Consider the following 19,784-nt stretch of genomic DNA (forward strand, 5'->3'; position numbering starts at 1 on the left):
CTTACTTTTTAAGACCATAAGGTGCTTTTCTTGGAATCTTTGGCTTCTTCTGAGAGATAATGGTTTATATCACTTCCTAGGCCTGAAAATAATTTGGCTTCTCACAACAAAATGATATTATTCTATTAGTTGCTAAGCATTTTGCTGGCATTTTTAGGGCCCCTAATTTATAAAATATTTCCAGGGATTAATCTATACTGACTCACTCATTTTTCATTATGTAACGAACATTTTTTGGAGGCCCAGTCTTTGCAAGTGTCTCTGTTAGAGATGGGGACCACAGATGAGTATGAACATCAATGTCCTCAAAGTCTCATAGATCTATTTTACCAATTAAGTTAAATTATTTTTTGTCCGAGTAATGCTACTTTACAGTTTCCTAGAATGAAGTTCGATTCCTTATTTCTGCCCATCCCGTGGATTAATTTTTTTTTTTTGTCCACACTGTGTGGCATGCAGGATCTTGGTTCCCTGACCAGGGATCGAACCCATGCCCTCTGCGTTGGGAGCATAAAGTCTTAACTGCTGGACCACCAAGGAAGTCTCAGATTTTTGACACTTAATAGCTGTGTGATCTTGTTTCTCCATCTTCAAAATATGTATGAAATACCTGTACTGTTTTTGTCACAGAATAGTTTTAAAACTCTAAGATATTTTTCTTCTTCTTACAACAAATATTACTATTAATTTTAGGTACTTAAGTATAATGGTATTATTTTTAGGGTCGAAAATATGTTTTCCAGTGGAGTATCTTGTGAATCACATATTAAAAATTAATAAGAGCAAAGAAATTGCCTTCACATAATACTTTTGAGTATACCTGTTCCATTTCAGAATGACTTTGGAATGCTAATATTTTAATATTTTTGCACGTTATAAATAGATCGCTAGTCCAGATTTTGCATTCTGAGTAATAAAGATTTTCTTTGCTAATTTTATAATCAGTCTATAAATGTTATAGTAGCTTACTTTGAGATACAGTAATATATAGGGTCTGGGAATAAATGTGGAGTTTCCTTTCTGAATTGGTTAACTTTTTGGGCCATAGCACTCTATGTATTCTGGAGTTGTTTGTTATGAGTTAGTAAATCTTTTAAATTTGAAAAAATTAGTGCTTTTTATTTTCATTGGAAAAATACAGACTTCTGTGATCTGGCAACAAGTGTAAAGTTTTATTTAGCTAGATTATTTGATGAACTGATCATTTATATCACTAAATATTAAAATTAAATTATCAAATATGTTATTTAATAAATTTCATTATCAAGTTAATAAAAATTTTGTTACAGAATTAAGGTCATTTTAATTATTATTTATTTCATAAATTAAAATAACATAAAATAAACTAGCTACTTGGTAATCATGTTAATGACTTCTGGGAGTTGGCTAGCCTATTTTTGGAATTATTCCAGACCTGAATGGTATAAGAAAGTTTCTATTAGGATTTAAGTAGAAATTGAATCTGTTTAAGATGATTAGTCAGTGTGTGTTTAAAAATACTCTGGATTACATTTTATCAATCAAATATTATAGGGCGTTGTTAGCTTATTATTGATTTGTCTGAAAATATTAGCAACTTCTCGTGATGGATGTGAGAAACAGGTGTGTGAGTATCAAAAAAAACTGGCAAATTTGATTTTATTGAAACGTCTTATCAGCTACTCAAAACAATTAAGCATAGAGATAGAGGAAAAGATTCTTACTGCCAAAGTAGAGAGAGGATTATTGAAAAGGTGAAGAAGCTTACCTCTCTATGCAGAGGATGCTGAAGTGACATGTACAAGAGTGGGCATGAGTTCATGTTAATTAGCAAAGAAGAGGAAGTAAATCTCCCCCACTAAACAATATGCTTCATCAGTTAAGGACTGTTTATTTACCATCATTTCTCAGCATTTAACCCAAAGTATAGCATCTATGAGGAATTCAAATAATAGAATTCTGGTCAAAAGTTAACAAAAAAAAAAGAAATTATGGGCAACAAACAATTTATGAAAGATTATAAGCAGTTTCTATGTCTATATAAGAACTCATTCATTGAAATAAAAAGGATATTGAGCTGGGCTTCCCTGCTGACGCAGGGTACACGGGTTCGTGCCCCGGTCCCGGAAGATCCCACATGCCGCGGAGCGGCTGGGCCCGTGAGCCGTGGCCACTGAGCCTGCGCGTCCGGAGCCTGTGCTCCGCAACGGGAGAGGCCTGCGTACTGCAAAAAAAAAAAAGGATATTGAGCTTAAAAGTATATAAAACTACATTGGATAAGTGTTTGAAGGAAAACAGAAGGAAAAAATGTCAAGAAATCTGAAAAAATATATGATATGAACATTTTAAGAGGGTTATATAAAAGCACATGGCATATGGTGATTGTTCACAGTGATTTTTTTGGGCTGCTAGAATCAGAATGAGCTATGTAATTAGACAACCTGTTCATAATTATTACTGTGATTGACATTATTTGAAGCACATTCAAGGTTGTTCCGTAAGACCCAGGATTATCATAATTAATGAATATGTAAGTGACTAATTGATGGTGACTTCTGCCATATCAATATTGCTATATCTTAAAGGTTCTTGAGTAAGTATGCAGAAGGCTCAGAATCTGGTTGAATACAATGCAGTACATTTTGTGTTTCATCTTAGCATTTTCCCTTAGCTGTGTCACATCTTGGATAATATTAGACATGACACATTCAGCCTGGATATTACAAACAAAACATAAGGCAGCTGAAGGATGTAGTCATTGAAGAGACTCACAATTTAACCCACCTTCTCTCTGTGTTAGTCATGTTTGAGAGTATATCAGTTCATAAAAACCTGTGCAAGGAGTTATTTGGGGTTATGAGAGCCTTATAAAGTCATCCAAGATAGTCTTATAGAGATATAATTGCTTTTTTAGTTAGTGCGTTGACTAAGGCATCTTAAAGCGTGTGTGGCTGGGCAGTGAATGAAATGTAGTTGATAGTTAAAAGAAATAAGAGCGTATAGAACACATTTGGTTACTTATTGTAAAGCTCATGTGAAATCACAGAATAATGTTAAATCAATAGAGATCTGCGCAGATAATTATGTTCATGTACCACTTACTGTAAAAGGTTATGTGGAGAAAAACAGAGGTAAAATTTTCAATACAGTGCTTGATTTATTATAGGCATTAATGGTGATTATTTCTAAAATTATTCTTTAATGCCTACTGCATATATGTGTGTTTACATAAGTCTGACTTTAATATAAGTGGACTGTTTTAACAAGCTGCACATGAAAATGATTATCAACATCTTAGGCATGTGTATTTTAAACATGAGATTTTGAAATGTTAATTTTTAAGAAATACTATATAGAAGCAACTCTTATTTTCACTACATCTTTAGTTTTATTTCATTTATCAGTATGATTTAGCTATCTACAAAATGTTAGCTAATCAGCTAAATAATGACATATTTCACAAGTACATCTAGCTAACTTTCAACTGAGTAAAGCTTAAAATACTTTTGGACATGTTAGAACTTTATAAAAGTAGGATGAAATATAAAATTACATAGTAAAATGCTTTTAATATTTTAAGAGACTTGGAATCCAAATAATTTATAATTTTTACAAATATGGCATAGTGTTGTGTGTTTACAAAAGATGATAATGGCGACGTCACAGAGATACCATATCACATAGATAAAACCTGATGTATATTTTCCTCCAATATGTTTGCTTTTCTTGTTTGGATTTTTGATTGTATTCCTCTCCTTTAATTTGTCCTGATTTGAATAAGTCATGAAGAACAAGAGTGAAAAAGCCAAAATATGCAATGCTAGGTATATCTGTATCCTTGTTCTAGTCTTATGCAAGCAAGGGGTTCAGATTAGTAATGACTCATGTGGCATTTTGTTTAACCTATGAAATCTTAAAAGGCTTCATCTCATGGTAGTATAGATTTCCAAAGACACAAAGTATGAATGATATATCTAATTTCTTCTCTTTATGATAGATCAGTTGAAATTGAATCAACATGGTCATAGACACTGAAAGCATTTTTACCCGTAACGTTCCCTCTGTTCTCTACTCCCACAGTACTTTGTCTGGTTACTAATACGTTACCCATCAAATGGCACGAATGAGTTGTACGTGTGTCTATCTTCCCTATCATAATGAGAGTTGCTTGGAGGCAGGAATTGTGTCCCAAGTTCGTTTGTTTCCCCAGCCTCTACCATATGGAGGTTGCATGTACAAAGCAATCAGTAAACGTGTGGAATTAGATTGTATTGTTCAAATAATTTTTGTCAGACATTCTTGTTCATTTGACTCTATGGATTAGAAAAGTACCTTTATCTATATTCAAGAGGATGTTGTCAGTATTAAAAACTGGAATAAGACATTGCTTTAAACAAACTAATGGAAATACTGAAAAGGAAATATTTGTATCTATTTGGTTATCTTTATGTGTATCTACATACATATCTGTATTTATGCCTATGTTTATATTTATGTCTAAATCTATATTTGATTCATACATTTTGGAATTTCAAAGTAAATACCTTGTTGGATCACCATTGGTCATCACAAAATTGAGCTAAATTTTAGAAAAATAATGGTATAATATTTTGTGATCACAAAGATAAAGCCCATATTGTGTGCTATTTTTGCATAATTGTGCTGTATTGTCCTCTTTTGTTTCGAGTTGCCCCTCACTCTAGTCCGCTTTCCAGTATTCATAGTCATCTTTCTAAATGTAGGTCTGGTGATGTCACTTCTTAATTCTAGTTTCCTAACTCGCCATGGAGGATCTTGATAATTCTGTTCTTGTCTGTCTCTTTGCACTAATCAGTAGTCATTTACCCCATTATACTCCCTGCCTTCTGCCACGCAAAACTCTGGAGTCCCCCAAACAGGTCAGGCTGTTTCATACCTCTATGGTTTTCCCCAGATATTCCTTTCTGTCCAAAATGCCCCTTTCTGTGGTATTCTCCTAGAAAACTCAATTCCCCTTAAAGATTCAACTCAAACTATCAATTCAGAAGCTTTCCTTCCTTTCTCCAGGCAGAACCAATCACAGCCTTCTCTGTGTAGTCACTCTGTATCCTGAACCTACTTCCATTTTTACACATAGTAGGTGCTATTTCAACATTTGTTTTCATCTTTGTCTCTCTTTCTACTAGGATAAAATCTCTGAAGGTTGGATCCCTGTTTTTCTATCTTTTTATCCCCAGAACCAGACATACCATTTGGGATATAGCAGGTGCTCAATAAATATTTGTAGAACAAATTATCTTTAATCTTCACAACCACATATGTTTACAAATGAGGATGCTGAGGTCTGAAAAGATTAACTTGCTCAAGGTTAGACAGCTAGTGAATGGCAGATATTTTTCTTACAGTCTAGGACTCTTTCATCAATTTTGCAGCAGTGTTCCTGTCTTTTCTCTCAGGAATAACGAAAGAGCCATTTATATTCAGACCCATCCTCCTAGATATGTGGAATCTAAAAAAATGGTACAAATGAACTTATTCACAAAACAAGAGTAGAGTCACAGATGTAGAAAACAAACTTATGGATACCAGGGCGGAAGGTGGGGAAGGATAAATATAGGAGGTTGGGACTGACATGTACACACTGCTATATATAAAAGAGATAACTAATAAGGACCTACTGTATAGCACAGAACTCTACTCAATACTCTGTAATGACCTATATGGGAAAAGAATCTAAAAAAGAGTGGATATATGTATATGTATAACTGATTCACTTTGCTGTACAGCAGAAACTAACACAACATTTTACTTTTTTAATTTATTTATTTTTGGCTGCGTTGGATCTTTGTTGCTGCGCGGGGGCTTTCTCTAGTGGAGGTGAGCGGGGGCTACTCTTTGTTGCGGTGAGCGGGCTTCTCATTGCAGTGGCTTCTCTTATTGTGGAGCATGGGCTCTAGGCACGTGGGCTTCAGTAGTTGTGGCACGCGGGCTCAGCAGTTGTGGCTTGTGGGCTCTAGAGCGCAGGCTCAGTAGTTGTGGCACACGGGCTTAGTTGCTCCATGGCATGTAGGATCTTCCCGGACCTGGGCTCCAACCCGTGTCCCCTGCATTGGCAGGCAGATTCTTAACCACTGCGCCACCAGGGAAGCACCTAACACAACATTTTAAATCAACTATACTACAGTAAAAATTTAAAAAAAGGAAATTAAATTAAAAAAAAAAGAAAATTGAGTCCTTGTGGCTGCTCTGATGTAACCCACATCTGCCCAGAGAATGTTTGTCCTCTCTTTTCATGCCTGTGAGCACCTCACCACTTCTTGAATTGGCTCAGGCTCTGCTCTCATCTTTTTTTTTTTTTTTTTGCGGTACGCGGGCCTCTCACTGTTGTGGCCTCTCCCGCCGCGGAGCACAGGCTCCGGACGCGCAGGCTCAGTGGCCATGGCTCACGGGCTCAGACGCTCCGCGGCATGTGGGACCCTCCTGGACTGGGGCACGAACCCGCGTCCCCTGCATCGGCAGGCGGACTCTCAACCACTGCGCCACCAGGGAAGCCCTCTGCTCTCATCTTTTTGTCTGGTTTGATGTATCTGACTTTATTTGATCTCGATTCAGATTACTTGATTTTTTTTCTTTCTTTTCTGATGACAAGAGTCAAAGTGTCTGCCTGGTATTGCTCTTCACTAAAATTAGTCAGCCTTTCTATAGGAACTTGCCGACAGCCCTCTCTTCCAATAGTACTTCCTCTTTTCCCACCATCACCATGACTATTCAGATCTTGACGTGTTCAGGCAGAAGCCATTTGGGGACATCAAGGAATTGATTTTTTCAGGTGTATCTAATGATGTGTTAAGAATTTTTAATAACTCCCTTCACATATATTTCTAAATACCACTATATGAAGTGTTAATATTGTAAGAAATAATTTTTAAAAAGAGTTGCTTCTCTCCGAGACTTCATTTATATTTGTATACAGATTACTGTTTCTTGCCAAAAGTTGTTTAGCCCTTGCCCCTTATCTTAGACCTAGGCTTTTACTTCCAGTTGCCTCTGACATATTGCTTTTTAAATGTTCACTGTCACATTCCTTGCAGTATGTCTAAAACTCATCTTTTAACTTGCCCTCCAAACCAAAATTTTCTCCACTTCTCCATTTGTCAGTAGCATGCCCCCTACATTTTAAAACTTTCTGTCAATCTAAAATCTTTTAAAATTCCATCACGTCATTCCATGTAGTTATTTGTTAGTACTTCCTCTCCATCATCCACTAAGGGGACCAAGGCATCAATGTCAGTTGATCGTTCAAAATATCTCTCAGGGGCTTCCCTGGTGGCGCAGTGGTTGAGAGTCCGCCTGCCAATGCAGGGGACATGGGTTTGTGTCCCGGTCCGGGAAGATCCCACATGCCGCGGAGCGGCTGGGCCCGTGAGCCATGGCCGCTGAGCCTGCGCATCCGGAGCCTGTGCTCCGCAACGGGAGAGGCCACAGCAGTGAGAGGCCAGCGTACCGCAAAAAAAAAAAAAAAAAAAATATCTCTCAGAATCAAAAGTCCTTCAGCAACACCTGTTGTAATACATCATCACCATATCGCCTCTTGGTACAATAGCCACTTCCTGTCTCCTCTTTCTACATCCATCAAGCCACTCTGTATAACTCAGATAAGTTAATTTTCCTAAGACACTACTTTTATTATGTCATTATGTCTGCTACTGCCTATTTATTAAGACCAAATTCTTCAACCTGACAACTGAGGATTCAAACAGACCAGCTTTTTTTCATGTTTCCTCTGCCAGGATTTGCCCTTTTAAGCTGCTTTCCCCATTCATCTGAGTAACCTTTCATCCTTCAACAACTCACTTTAATGTCACTTCCTCTGTGAAGCCTTTTCTGAACTAATTAATCATTTCATCCTCTGTGTTTTTATAACATCCATCATATTATAATACAGATAGCTGTTTACCTGTCTTTCTCAACCACTTTTGAGTTCTTTCAGGTTGAGGACTAGATTTTAATCATATATTTATTCCCAAAACACAGTACAGTATCTGGCATTGAGTAGGAAGTTAATACATGTTTGTTAAATGAATGAATGAATAAAACAATAGTGCCTTTCTTCTTTTCCATGTGTTATTCTCAGCTCTGTGCATTCACTCATACTTTGTTTACTTTTCTGAAAAGTCTTTACACTGTTCTCCAAAAATTCAAACACAGCATATTTTTGAAAATAGTTCAGTACAAAATGACACACATATTCAATATTATTAGAACTGTTTAAATGTAGGCATGTATGCAACATCTCCAAGAGGTGTCTGTATTAGAGTGGTAGAATTTATTGTTACTGTTAACAATAAACTTCTTGTAAACAGATTTTAAAGTTCTCCATTTTACCTTATTGTTTTACATTTTGAAAGTTGTAGAATGGCCTATCATGGTGTCCTTAAAATATAGAGTAGAATAAAAACTGTTGACTATGCACCATAAATATATTCTTCCCTGTACACAAACACATGAGCATGCACGCAACTTTAAAGTTACTTGAAGGATCAGATCAAATTCTACCTCTTCCATTAAACTTTCCATAAATAATTCTGTTTTGCCGTGTTTTGCCTCAAAATTCTTTAGCATTTCTAGTCTGTAAGAGAAAACTATTATTTTGTTCACTGTGGCTAACTATTTTGTTTGATCTTTTATCTCACGTAAGAGCCAGGATTTCTTTTACTTTATTTTTAAACTTTCATAGTCTCAGGTCAACAATAAGCAGCTAACCAACACTTAGTAATTTCTGCTGTAATTATTATGGTTGTTGTTGATGAGGAGGAGGAGGGCCCTAGCCTGGGACTGACAAACCAAGATTGTTTCTTCTTTTATAGTGATGTGGGTCTTTTATAAAAAATTAGCACCTTCTCTCCTGCAAAATTCTTTGTAATTTTGTTCAATTGGGTTTGCCTCTGGTTAGAATTTTCTTTTCCTCCCCCTCAATTTAAGTTATTGTCTCTTCTGAGCTTTGTGAGTATCTTCTGCCAGGCTTTTCTTTCTTTCTTTTTTGTTTTTCCTTCTCTCTCTCTTCATCTCTCTTAATGCCCTTTTTCTCAATTAGACAATATCATCCTCTCCAAAAAAGTAGAAGAGGAATCTTTTGCTAATGACTTAACACTACTAAATTTAAACTCTTCTTTTTGAAATTCCACTGACCAAAGGTTTGTTTTTATTTTTCTCCAGAAGCATGAAGTAATATATTATGTATAACTTATATTTTCTTAAACGAGAAAGTTTCATTTTTGAAATTTACCTTAGATTTCATTTTTATAATTTCATGGCCATTGACTTTATACCATTTAAAAAAAATCACATCTCTAGCAAACCAAGATATGTTTACTAGATTTTAATATGCATCAATATATATTTATTGTTGCTAAATATTAAAAATTAGGATTCAAATAAATCATTGTGTTAAGTTCATTTTACACTGATTTTTGATCAGATGTTTGAGTGACATAATGGAGCAAGCAATCACTATTTGAAGAGTTGAATATTATTTGACCTTCAGAATGGATATCACACCTTCAGTTGGTAGTTTTTATAAATAAAAATGTTCATTGGTCAAGTTGAAGTATCATTATAGATTTCATGATTCCTCTCATTAATTCCAGTATCAAATAGCTTTAATGTGCATTTTAAAATTGAATGACTAACAAGATTGCATACCGGCTTAAAATTTTTATTTTGGAAACACACAATTTTCTCTTATTCTCTAAATCTAGGCCATTTGTCTGAGATCTTGTCTTCGCTTTTTATTGGACTTAAATTGAGCAATGTAAATACAAATTTTTTTTTAACATCTTCACTAGAGTATAATTGCTTTACAATGGTGTGTTAGTTTCTGATTTATAACAAAGTGAATCAGTTATACATATACATATGTTCCCATATCTCTTCCCTCTTGAGTCTCGGCCCTCCCACCCTCCCTATCCCACCCCTCCAGGCGGTCACATAGCACCGAGCTGATCTCGCTGTCCTATGTGGCTGCTTCCCACTAGCTATCTACCTTACGTTTGGTGGTGTATATTTGTCCATGCCTCTCTCTCGCTTTGTCACAGCTTACTCTTCCCCCTCCCCATATCTTCAAGTCCATTCTCTAGTAGGTCTGTGTCTTTATTCCTGTCTTACCCCTAGGTTCTTCATGACATTTTTTTTTCCCTTAAATTCCATATATATGTGTTAGTATACGGTATTTGTCTTTCTCTTTCTGACTTACTTCACTCTGTATGACAGATTCTAGGTCTATCCACCTCATTACAAATAGCTCAATTTCGTTTCTTTTTATGGCTGAGTAATATTCCATTGTAATATTCCATTCCACATCTTCTTTATCCATTCATCCCATGTTGTTTCCATCTCCAGACTATTGTAAATAGAGCTGCAATGAACATTTTGGTACATGAGTTATGGTTTTCTCAGGGTATATGCCCAGTAGTGGGATTGCTGGGTCATATAGTAGTTCTATTTGTAGTGTTTTAAGGAACCTCCATACTGTTCTCCATAGCGGCTGTACCAATTCACATTCCCACCAGCAGTGCAAGAGTGTTCCCTTTTCTCCACACCCTCTCCAGCATTTATTGTTTCTAGATTTTTTGATGATGGCCATTCTGACTGGAGTGAGATGATATCTCATTATAGTTTTGATGTGCATTTCTCTAATGATTAATGATGTTGAGCATTCTTTCATGTGTTTCTTGGCAGTCTGTATATCTTCTTCGGAGAAATGTCTATTTAGGTCTTCTGCCCATTTTTGGATTGGGTTGTTTGTATTTTTGTTACTGAGCTGCATGAGCTGCTTATAAATTTTGGAGATTAATCCATTGTCAGTTACTTCATTTGCAAATATTTTCTCCCATTCTGAGAGTTGTCTTTTGGTCTTGTTTATGGTTTCCTTTGCTGTGCAAAAGCTTTGAAGTTTCATTAGGTCCCATTTGTTTATTTTTGTTTTTATTTCCATTTCTCTAGGAGGTGGGTCAAAAAGGATCTTGCTGTGATTTATGTCATAGAGTGTTCTGCCTATGTTTTCCTCTAAGAGTTTGCTAGTTTCTGGCTTCACATTTATGTCTTTAATCCATTTTGAGCTTATTTTTGTGTATGATGTTAGGGAGTGATCTAATCTCATATTTTTACATGTACCTGTCCAGTTTTCCCAGCAACACTTATTGAAGAGGCTGTCCTTGCTCCACTGTATATTCCTGCCTTCTTTATCAAAGATAAGGTGACCATATGTGCATGGGTTTATCTCCGGGCTTTCTATCCTGTTCCATTGATCTATCTTTCTGTTTTTGTGCCAGTACCATACTGTCTTGATTACTGTAGCTTTGTAGTCTGAAGTCAGGGAGCCTGATTCCTCCAGCTCCGTTTTTCGTTCTCAAGATTTCTTTGGCTGTTCAGGGTCGTTTGTGTTTCTATACAAATTGTGAAGTTTTTTTGTTCTAGTTCTGTGAAAAATGCCAGTGGTACTTTGATAGGGATTGCATTGAATCTGTAAATTGCCTTGGGTAGTAGACTCATTTTCACAATGTTGATTCTTCCAATCCAAGAACATGGTATATCTCTCCATCTATTTGTATTATCTTTAATTTCTTTCATCAGTGTCTTATAATTTTCTGCATACAGGTCTTTTGTCTCCTTAGGTAGGTTTATTCCTAGATGTTTTATTCTTTTTGTTGCAATGGTAAATGGGAGTGTCTTCTTAATTTCACTTTCAGATTTTTCATCTTTAGTGTATAAGAATTCCACAGATTTCTGTGCATTAATTTTGAATCCCGCCACTTTACCAAATTCATTGATTAGCTCTAGTAGTTTTCTGGTAGCATCTTTAGGATTCTCTATGTATAGGATCATGTCATCTGCAAACAGTGACAGCTTTACTTATTCTTTTCCAATATGGATTCCTTTTATTTCCCTTCTTCTCTGATTGCTGTGCCTAAAACTTCCAAAACTATGTTGAATAAGAGTGGTGAGAGTGGGCAACCTTGTGTTGTTCCTGATCTTAGTGGAAATGCTTTCAGTTTTTCACCATTGAGGATGATGTTGGCTGTGGGTCTGTCATATATGGCCTTTATTATGTTGAGGAAAGTTCCCTCTATGCCTACTTTCTGGAGGGTTTTTATCATAAATGGGTGTTGAATTTTGTCTATAGCTGTCTCTGCATCTATTGAGATGATCATATGGTTTTTCTCCTTCAATTTGTTAATATGGTGTATCACATTGATTGATTTGCGTATATTGAAGAATCCTTGTATTCCTGGAATAAACCCCACTTGATCATGGTGTATGATCCTTTTAATGTGCTGTTGGATTCTGTTTGCTAGTATTTTGCTGAGGATTTTTGCATCTATGTTCATCAGTGATATTGGCCTGTACTTTTCTTTTTTTGTGACATCCTTTTCTGGTTTTGGTATCAAGATGATGGTGGCCTCGTAGAATGAGTTTGGGAGTGCTCCTCCCTGTGCTATATTTTGGAAGAGTTTGAGAAGGATAGGTGTTAGCTCTTCTCTAAGTGTTTGATAGAATTCGCCTGTGAAGCCATCTGGTCCTGGGCTTTTGTTTGTTGGAAGATTTTAAATCACAGTTTCAATTTCAGTGCTTGTGATTGGTCTGTTCATATTTTCTATTTCTTCCTGAATCAGTCTTCGCAGCTTGTGCATTTCTAAGAATGTGTCCATTTCTTCCAGGTTGTCCATTTTATTGGCAAAGAGTTGCTTGTAGTAATCTCTCATGATCTTTTGTATTTCTGCAGTGTCAGTTGTTACGTCTCCTTTTTAATTTCTAATTCTATTGATTTGAGTCTTCTCCTTTTTTTTCTTGATGAGTCTGGCTAATGGTTTATCAATTTTGTTTATCTTCTCAAAGAACCAGCTTTTAGTTTTATTGATCTTTGCTATCATTTCCTTCATTTCTTTTTCATTTATTTCTGATCTGATCTTTATGATTTATTTCCTTCTGCTATCTTTGGGGTTTTTTTGTTCTTCTTTCTCTAATTGCTTTAGGTGCAAGGTTAGGTTGTTTATTCTAGATGTTTCCTGTTTCTTAAGGTAGGATTGTATTGTTATAAACTTCCCTCTTAGAACTGCTTTTGCTGCATCCCATAGATTTTGGGTTGTTGTGTCTCCATTATCATTTGTTTCTGAGTATTTTTTTATTTCCTCTTTGATTTCTTCAGTGATCACTTCGTTATTAAGTAGTGTATTGTTTAGCCTCCATGTGTTTGTATTTTTTACAGATCTTTTCCTGTAATTGATATCTAGTCTCATAGTGTTGTGGTCGGAAAAGATACTTGATACAATTTCAATTTTCTTAAATTTACCAAGGCTTGATTTGTGACGCAAGATATGATCTATCCTGGAGAATGTTCCGTGAGCACTTGAGAAAAATGTGTATTCTTTTGTTTTTGGATGCAATGTCCTATAAATATCAATTAAGTCCATCTTGTTTAATGTGTCATTTAAAGCTTGTGTTTCCTTATTTATTTTCATTTTGGATGATCTGTCCATTGGTGAAACTGGGGTGTTAAAGTCCCCTACTATGAATGTGTTACTGTCAATTTCCCCTTTTATGGCTGTTAGTATTTGCGTTATGTATTGAGGTGCTCTTATGTTGGGTGCATAAATATTTACAATTGTTATATCTTCTTCTTGGATCGATTCCTTGATCATTATGTAGTGTCCTTCTTTGTCTCTTCTAATATTCTTTATTTTAAAGTCCATTTTGTCTGTTATGAGAATTGCTACTCCAGCTTTCTTTTGGTTTCCATTTGCATGAAATATCTTTTTCCATCCCCTTACTTTCAGTCTGTATGTGTCTCTAGGTCTGAAGTGGGTCTCCTGTAGATAGCAAATATATGGGTCTTGTTTTTGTATCCATTCAGCTAATCCGTGTCTTTTGGTAGGAGCATTTAGTCCATTTACATTTAAGGTAATTATCGATATGTATGTTCCTATTCCCATTTTCTTAGTTGTTTTGGGTTCGTTATTGTAGGTCTTTTCCTTCTCTTGTGTTTCCTGTGTAGAGAAGTTCCTTTAGCAGTTGTTGTAAAGATGGTTTGGTGGTGCTGAACTCTCTCAGCTTTTGCTTGTCTGTAAAGGTTTTAATGTCTCCATCAAATCTGAATGAGATCCTTGCTGGGTAGAGTAATCTTGGTTGCAGGTTTTTCTCCTTCATCACTTTAAATATGTCCTGCCAGTCCCTCTGGCTTGCAGAGTTTCTGCTGAAAGATCAGCTGTTAACCTTATGGGGATTCCCTTGTGTGTTATTTGTTGCTTTTCCCTTGCTGCTTTTAATATGTTTTCTTTGTATTTACTTTTTGACAGTTTGATTAATATGTGTCTTGGCATATTTCTCCTTGCATTTATCCTGTATGGGACTCTCTGTGCTTCCTGGACTTGATTAACTAGTTCCTTTCCCATATTAGGGAAGTTTTCAACTATAATCTCTTCAAATATTTTCTCAGATCCTTTCTTTTTCTCTTCTTCTTCTGGAACCCCTATAATTCGAATGTTGGTGTGTTTAATGTTGTCCCAGAGGTCTCTGTGACTGTCCTCAGTTCTTTTCATTTTTTTTTCTTTATTCTGCTCTGCAGTACTTATTTCCACTATTTTATCTTCCAGGTCACTTATCCGTTCTTCTGCCTCAGTTATTCTGCTATTGATCCCATGTAGAGTATTTTTAATTTCATTTAATGTGTTGTTCATCGTTGTTTGTTTCATCTTTAGTTCTTCTAGGTCCTTGTTAACTGATTCTTGCATTTTGTCTATTCTAGTTCCAAGATTTTGGATCATCTTTACTATCATTATTCTGAATTCTTTTTCAGGTAGACTCCCTATTTCCTCTTCATTTGTTAGGTCTGGTCAGTTTTTATCTTGCTTCTTCATCTGCTGTGTGTTTTTCTGTCTTCTCATTTTGTTTATCTTACTGTTTTTGGGGTCCCGTTTTTGCAGACTGCATGTTCGTAGTTCCTGTTGTTTTTGGTGTCTCTCCCCAGTGGCTAAGGTTGGTTCAGTGGGTTGTGTAGGCTTCCTGATGGAGGGTACTAGTGCCTGTGTTCTGGTGGATGAGGCTGGATCTTGTCTTTCTGGTGGGCAGGTCCACGTTTGTTGGTGTGTTTTGGGGTGTCTGTGGACTTATTCTGATTTTAGGCAGCCTCTGTGATAATGGGTGGGGTTGTGTTCCTGTCTTGCTAGTTGTTTGGCTAGGATATCCAGCACTGTAGCTTGCTGGTCGTTGAGTGAAACTGGGTGCTGGTGTTGAGATGGATATCTCTGGGAGATTCGCCATTTGATATTATGTGGAACTGGGAGGTCTCTTGTGGACCAGTGTCCTGAAGTTGGCTCTCCCACCTCAGAGGCATAGCACTGACTCCTGGCTGCAGCACCAAGAGCCTTTCATCCACACGGCTCAGAATAAAAGGGAGAAAAAGTAGAAAAAAAGAAAGAAAGAAAAAAGAAAGAAAGAAAGAAAGGAGGGAGGGAGGGAGGAAGGAAGGAAGGAAGGAGGGAAGGAAGAAAAAAGAAAGAAGATAAAGTAAAATAAAGTAAAGTAAGAAAATATAATAAAGTTTTTAAAATAAAAAAATAATTATTAAGAAAAATATTAAAAAAGAAAAAAAACCCCAGACGTATAGAACCCTAGGACAAATGGTTGAAGCAAAGCTATACAGACAAAATCTCACACAGAAGCATACACATACACACAAAAAGGGGAAAAGGGGAAAAAAATCATAAATCTTGCTGTCAACGTCCACCTCCTCAATTTGGGATGATTGGTTGTCTATTCAGGTATTCCACAGATGCAGGGTACATCAAGTTGATTGTGGAGCTTTAATCGGCTGCTCCTGAGGCTGCTGGGAGAGATTTCCCTTTCTCTTGTTTGTTCTCAGAGCTCCCGGGGCTCAGCTTTGGATTTGGCCCCGCCTGTGCGTGTAGGTCGCCGGAGGGCGTCTGTTCCTCGCTCGGACAGGACGGGGTTAAAGGAGCAGCTGCTTCGGGGGCTCTGGCTCACTCAGGCCGTGGGGTGGGGGGCAGGGGTGCAGATGTGGGGTGAGCCTGCGGCGGCAGAAGCCGGCGGGACTTTGCACCAGCCTGGGGCGTGCCGTGCGTTCTCCCGGGGAAATTGTCCCTGGATCCCAGGACCCTGGCAGTGGAGGGCTGCACAGGATCCCCGGACGGGTGGTGTGGATAGTGACCTGTGCTCACACACAGGCTTCTTAGTGGCGACAGCAGCAGCAGCCTTAGCGTCTCGTGCACGTCTCGGGTCCGCGCTTTTAGCCGCGGCTTGTGCCCGTCTCTGGAGCTCCTTTAAGCAGCGCTCTTAATCCCCTCCCCTCGCGCACCAGGAAACAAAGAGGGAAGGAAAAGTCTCTTGCCTCTTCGGCAGGTCCAGACTTTTCCCCGGAATCCCTCCCGGCCAGCCGTGGCGCACTAGCCCCTGCAGGTTGTGTTCACACCGCCAACCCCAGTCCTCTCCCTGCGCTCCGACGGAAGCCAGAGCCTCAGCTCCCAGCCCCGCCCGCCCGGCGGGTGAGCAGACAAGCCTCTTGGCCTGGTGAGTGCTGGTCGGCAGCGATCCTCTTTGCGGGAATCTCTCCGCTTTGCCTTCTGCGCCCCTGTTGCTGCGCTCTCCTCCTCGGCCCCGAAGCTTTCCTCCTCCGCCACCCGCAGCCTCCGCCCGCGAAGGGGCTTCCTAGTGTGTGGAAACCCTTCCTCCTTCACAGCTCTCTCCCACTGGTGCGTGTCCCGTCCCTATTGTTTTGTCTCTGTTTTTTCTTTTTTCTTTTGCCCTACCCAGGTACGTGGGGGAGTTTCTTGCCTTTTGGGAGGTCTGAGGTCTTCTGCCAGCGTTCAGTGGGTGTTCTGTAGGAGCAGTACCCCGTGTAGATGTATTTCTGGTGTATCTGTGGGGAGGAAGGTGATCTCCGCGTCTTACTCTTCCGCCATCTTCCCCTCGTCCCAATACCAAGTTTTTTAATTAAAAAAATTTTATATCACAGGGTCCAATTTCAGTCTTCTTAATTTTTTTAATTCATCTTGAATTAGGAACTTGATTTAAGAAGAAATACAGTATCATTTTGTGTAGTATTTGTCACTTAATTCATTGTAAGTTTGTACTTTTTATTGTGGTCTCTTACGGTCTGGAGCATCCTTCTGGGACTTGGAGTGACCTTTGGTTCAGTCACTGCAACAAAGTCCTTTTTGATGGAGCATTGACGTGAAATTCGTAGACCGAAAAAAGAGGACTAAAGAAATTAGATATATAGTCCACAGACTATAAAAATAAGCTAGTAGAAAATAAACCTTACAGTATATAGTTGGATGGCCAGTTAAATTATTGATTAAACATACTACATTATTGAGCCAGGGATGATGAACAAAAATGTTTCTTTAAAGCCAGATTTAAATTAACACAAACATATGTGCCTAGTTAAGTATTCTTTTCTTAGTATATTTATTCTCTTTCCAGTTTTTAAAATCCAGGATTGGTGTACTGTCAGCTTGAAATTACAACTCACTCAGAAATAAAGTGCAGTTTATCTGCTGGCGCAAAATTTGGAGGCTCCAGGAATGAGTTCAGAATTAGCTAGAGCAATTAAAGTGTTGCAGTCTTATCTCTGTATTGATACCTCTCAGGTGCCAACTATCTAAGGGCTATTTAGCCCTTGTTACCTCTTGCAACTACTTTTTCCTCTCCTCCCTCAGTGAAGGCAGGAGACTAGGAGGACTAATAGCTGCCAGCTTTTTTGTTAACAGAACCTAAGCTGTTTCTTTAAAGCAGGCTTCTTAAAGCGAAAACAACAGAGAAGTACTTTTTTCTTTACAGTTTATTACTAACATTACAAATCAGCTTTTATTAGAGCAAATACTAATGTCTCAACAATGCACAGAAGTCTCACGATTTTGTTTTGTTTCACAAAATGGATTGTTGATACCTATTGCTCTCCACTTTCTGAATTCACATATCACATCCACATACACAGATATTATAGTTTGATGTCAGTAATGCCTTTTATTATTTGTGGTGGTCTCCTGAAATTCTTTTAGAAAATAAGTGTGTGTGTGTATTAGAGAGAGGATAAGTGAGAAAGAGAGAGGGAAAGAAAGGGAGGAACAGAGAGAGAGGGAATGTGTTGTTTAAATGGACTAGAAATAAGAAATAGCAATGGATCTCTGAAATTTAGTTATTATTCTTATATTGGATTAACTATGAAAAGGTTATTTGGGACTGGAATTTTAGTTTTGACCCTGCAGAACACATAAACAAGCTTAGTCAGTTTCATTTATGTGCCCACGCTCCAAATTTGTTTTAACCACTGCTAAAACATAGAGTCCATTGTTTCTATTTAGGGCCCATTGTAGCCCATTGATTTTGTTTCATGTTGTGCTCACTGTTATTTTAGAGTGACTTAAGGGGCATTTTATTTACCGGTTTCTCTTTAGAGTTAAGTCTCACCATGTAGGTTGATGAGCATCATCAATTAAGTAACACACATTCTGTTCATATTGTCACACATATTCCGTCATAACCAGGAATCACCTATGATGTTGTTCCATCTACTATATTGCAGGAAAAACAGAGGTTTCTGACAGATGTTCTACATGAAGTGATGCTGCTTGACGGCTTGGCCAGTTCCCATCCAGTATCACAGGAAGTGCTACGGGCAACAGATATTGACAGGGTGTTTGACTGGATCGCATATAAAAAGGTGGGAATAGATAAGACCCAAGTACCAATTGGATATTTCACTATCCTGGGGTAGCCAAACTATTTCATGCTAGATGTATTATATCTTTCTCTTCTCCCTGGCAAATAGAAATGGACTGTGAGTTAGAAATCATAGAGTCACTAGGTTCATGTCATTTTATGAGTTAGGGCTTTGCTTTATAAATCAGTAAGATGGAGATGAATGTTTGCCAAATAATGCCTAGAAATATTGGCAGTATTAATGAATAAATCTTTGGAGTCTTACTATGAAATTGCTGTACAAATGGTGTTATGTCAGTTTTTATTATTATTAATAAGAGAGCTGACCTGTATAGTGACAAATTATTTCCCACCGATGCCCCTTAAATACTTATTTTGATTGGCTGCTGCAAATGGGTATAGACAGTGACCTGACATATGTATTTTATAAACATTATTTAAGGGAGATTTGGGGAATTAGGCATGTTTCCTGGATAACAAGCATAATAAATGAAATCTTAAAGACTGGACTTTCAATGGTAAAGATTTTGGACCAATGACTAGACATCTGTAGCAATAAGATATATTATGAATTTTTTTCCATTGTTACTTGGATTAGGATTTTTCCTTATAACTGTCCCTTTGTTGTTCTAATTTTAACAGGAGTGTGTACATATCAGTGTATAACACTTAGCAGCCACTTAATAATTGTTAAAATAGTATTAAAATCTACTTTGTCTTTGGTGTAGATTGAATTGCGTTTATTAGGATTTCTATATAAATACTCTATTGATTTAATAATGTTTTAAGCTTAAAAACAAGTTGCTAATATTCTTTCTGAAAAACAAGATATTCCTCTTTATAACTAGAAATCAAATAATGATTCATCAGAATTTTTTGGTGCAGCAATTTGGATGGTTGGTTTTGCACTCAGGAAATGACTATCTCAATGGTTATTAGTTAATACTGTATGCTGTTAGTTAACATTGTATGCTATAATATATAAAGTTGCAAATTGTGTTAGAAAATATCTTTTCAAGTCACTGATCATTGCATTGGCTCAGAAAGGATATTTTCGATGTTTTATAAAGGTAAGTGGAAGTGTAGTACCA

At 37.3% G+C, this 19,784-nt stretch overlaps 1 protein-coding gene and 1 long non-coding RNA gene across 2 annotated transcripts in view; one reads left to right on the forward strand and one right to left on the reverse strand.

Moving 5' to 3' along the window:
* The window catches only part of TRHDE (thyrotropin releasing hormone degrading enzyme), a 408,390-nt gene that overhangs the window by 223,381 nt on the left and 165,225 nt on the right, over positions 1 to 19,784 (forward strand). The window contains exon 6 of the mRNA XM_004281902.4: positions 18,557 to 18,694. Within this exon, the coding sequence (XP_004281950.3) occupies positions 18,557 to 18,694 (138 nt within the window). The remainder of the gene's footprint in view (positions 1 to 18,556; positions 18,695 to 19,784) is intronic.
* The window catches only part of LOC125960563 (uncharacterized), a 140,533-nt gene that overhangs the window by 98,772 nt on the left and 21,977 nt on the right, over positions 1 to 19,784 (reverse strand). The window lies entirely within an intron of this gene.

This window comes from Orcinus orca, chromosome 11 (genome assembly GCF_937001465.1).
Source record: "Orcinus orca chromosome 11, mOrcOrc1.1, whole genome shotgun sequence".
NCBI classification, from domain to species: domain Eukaryota; kingdom Metazoa; phylum Chordata; class Mammalia; order Artiodactyla; family Delphinidae; genus Orcinus; species Orcinus orca.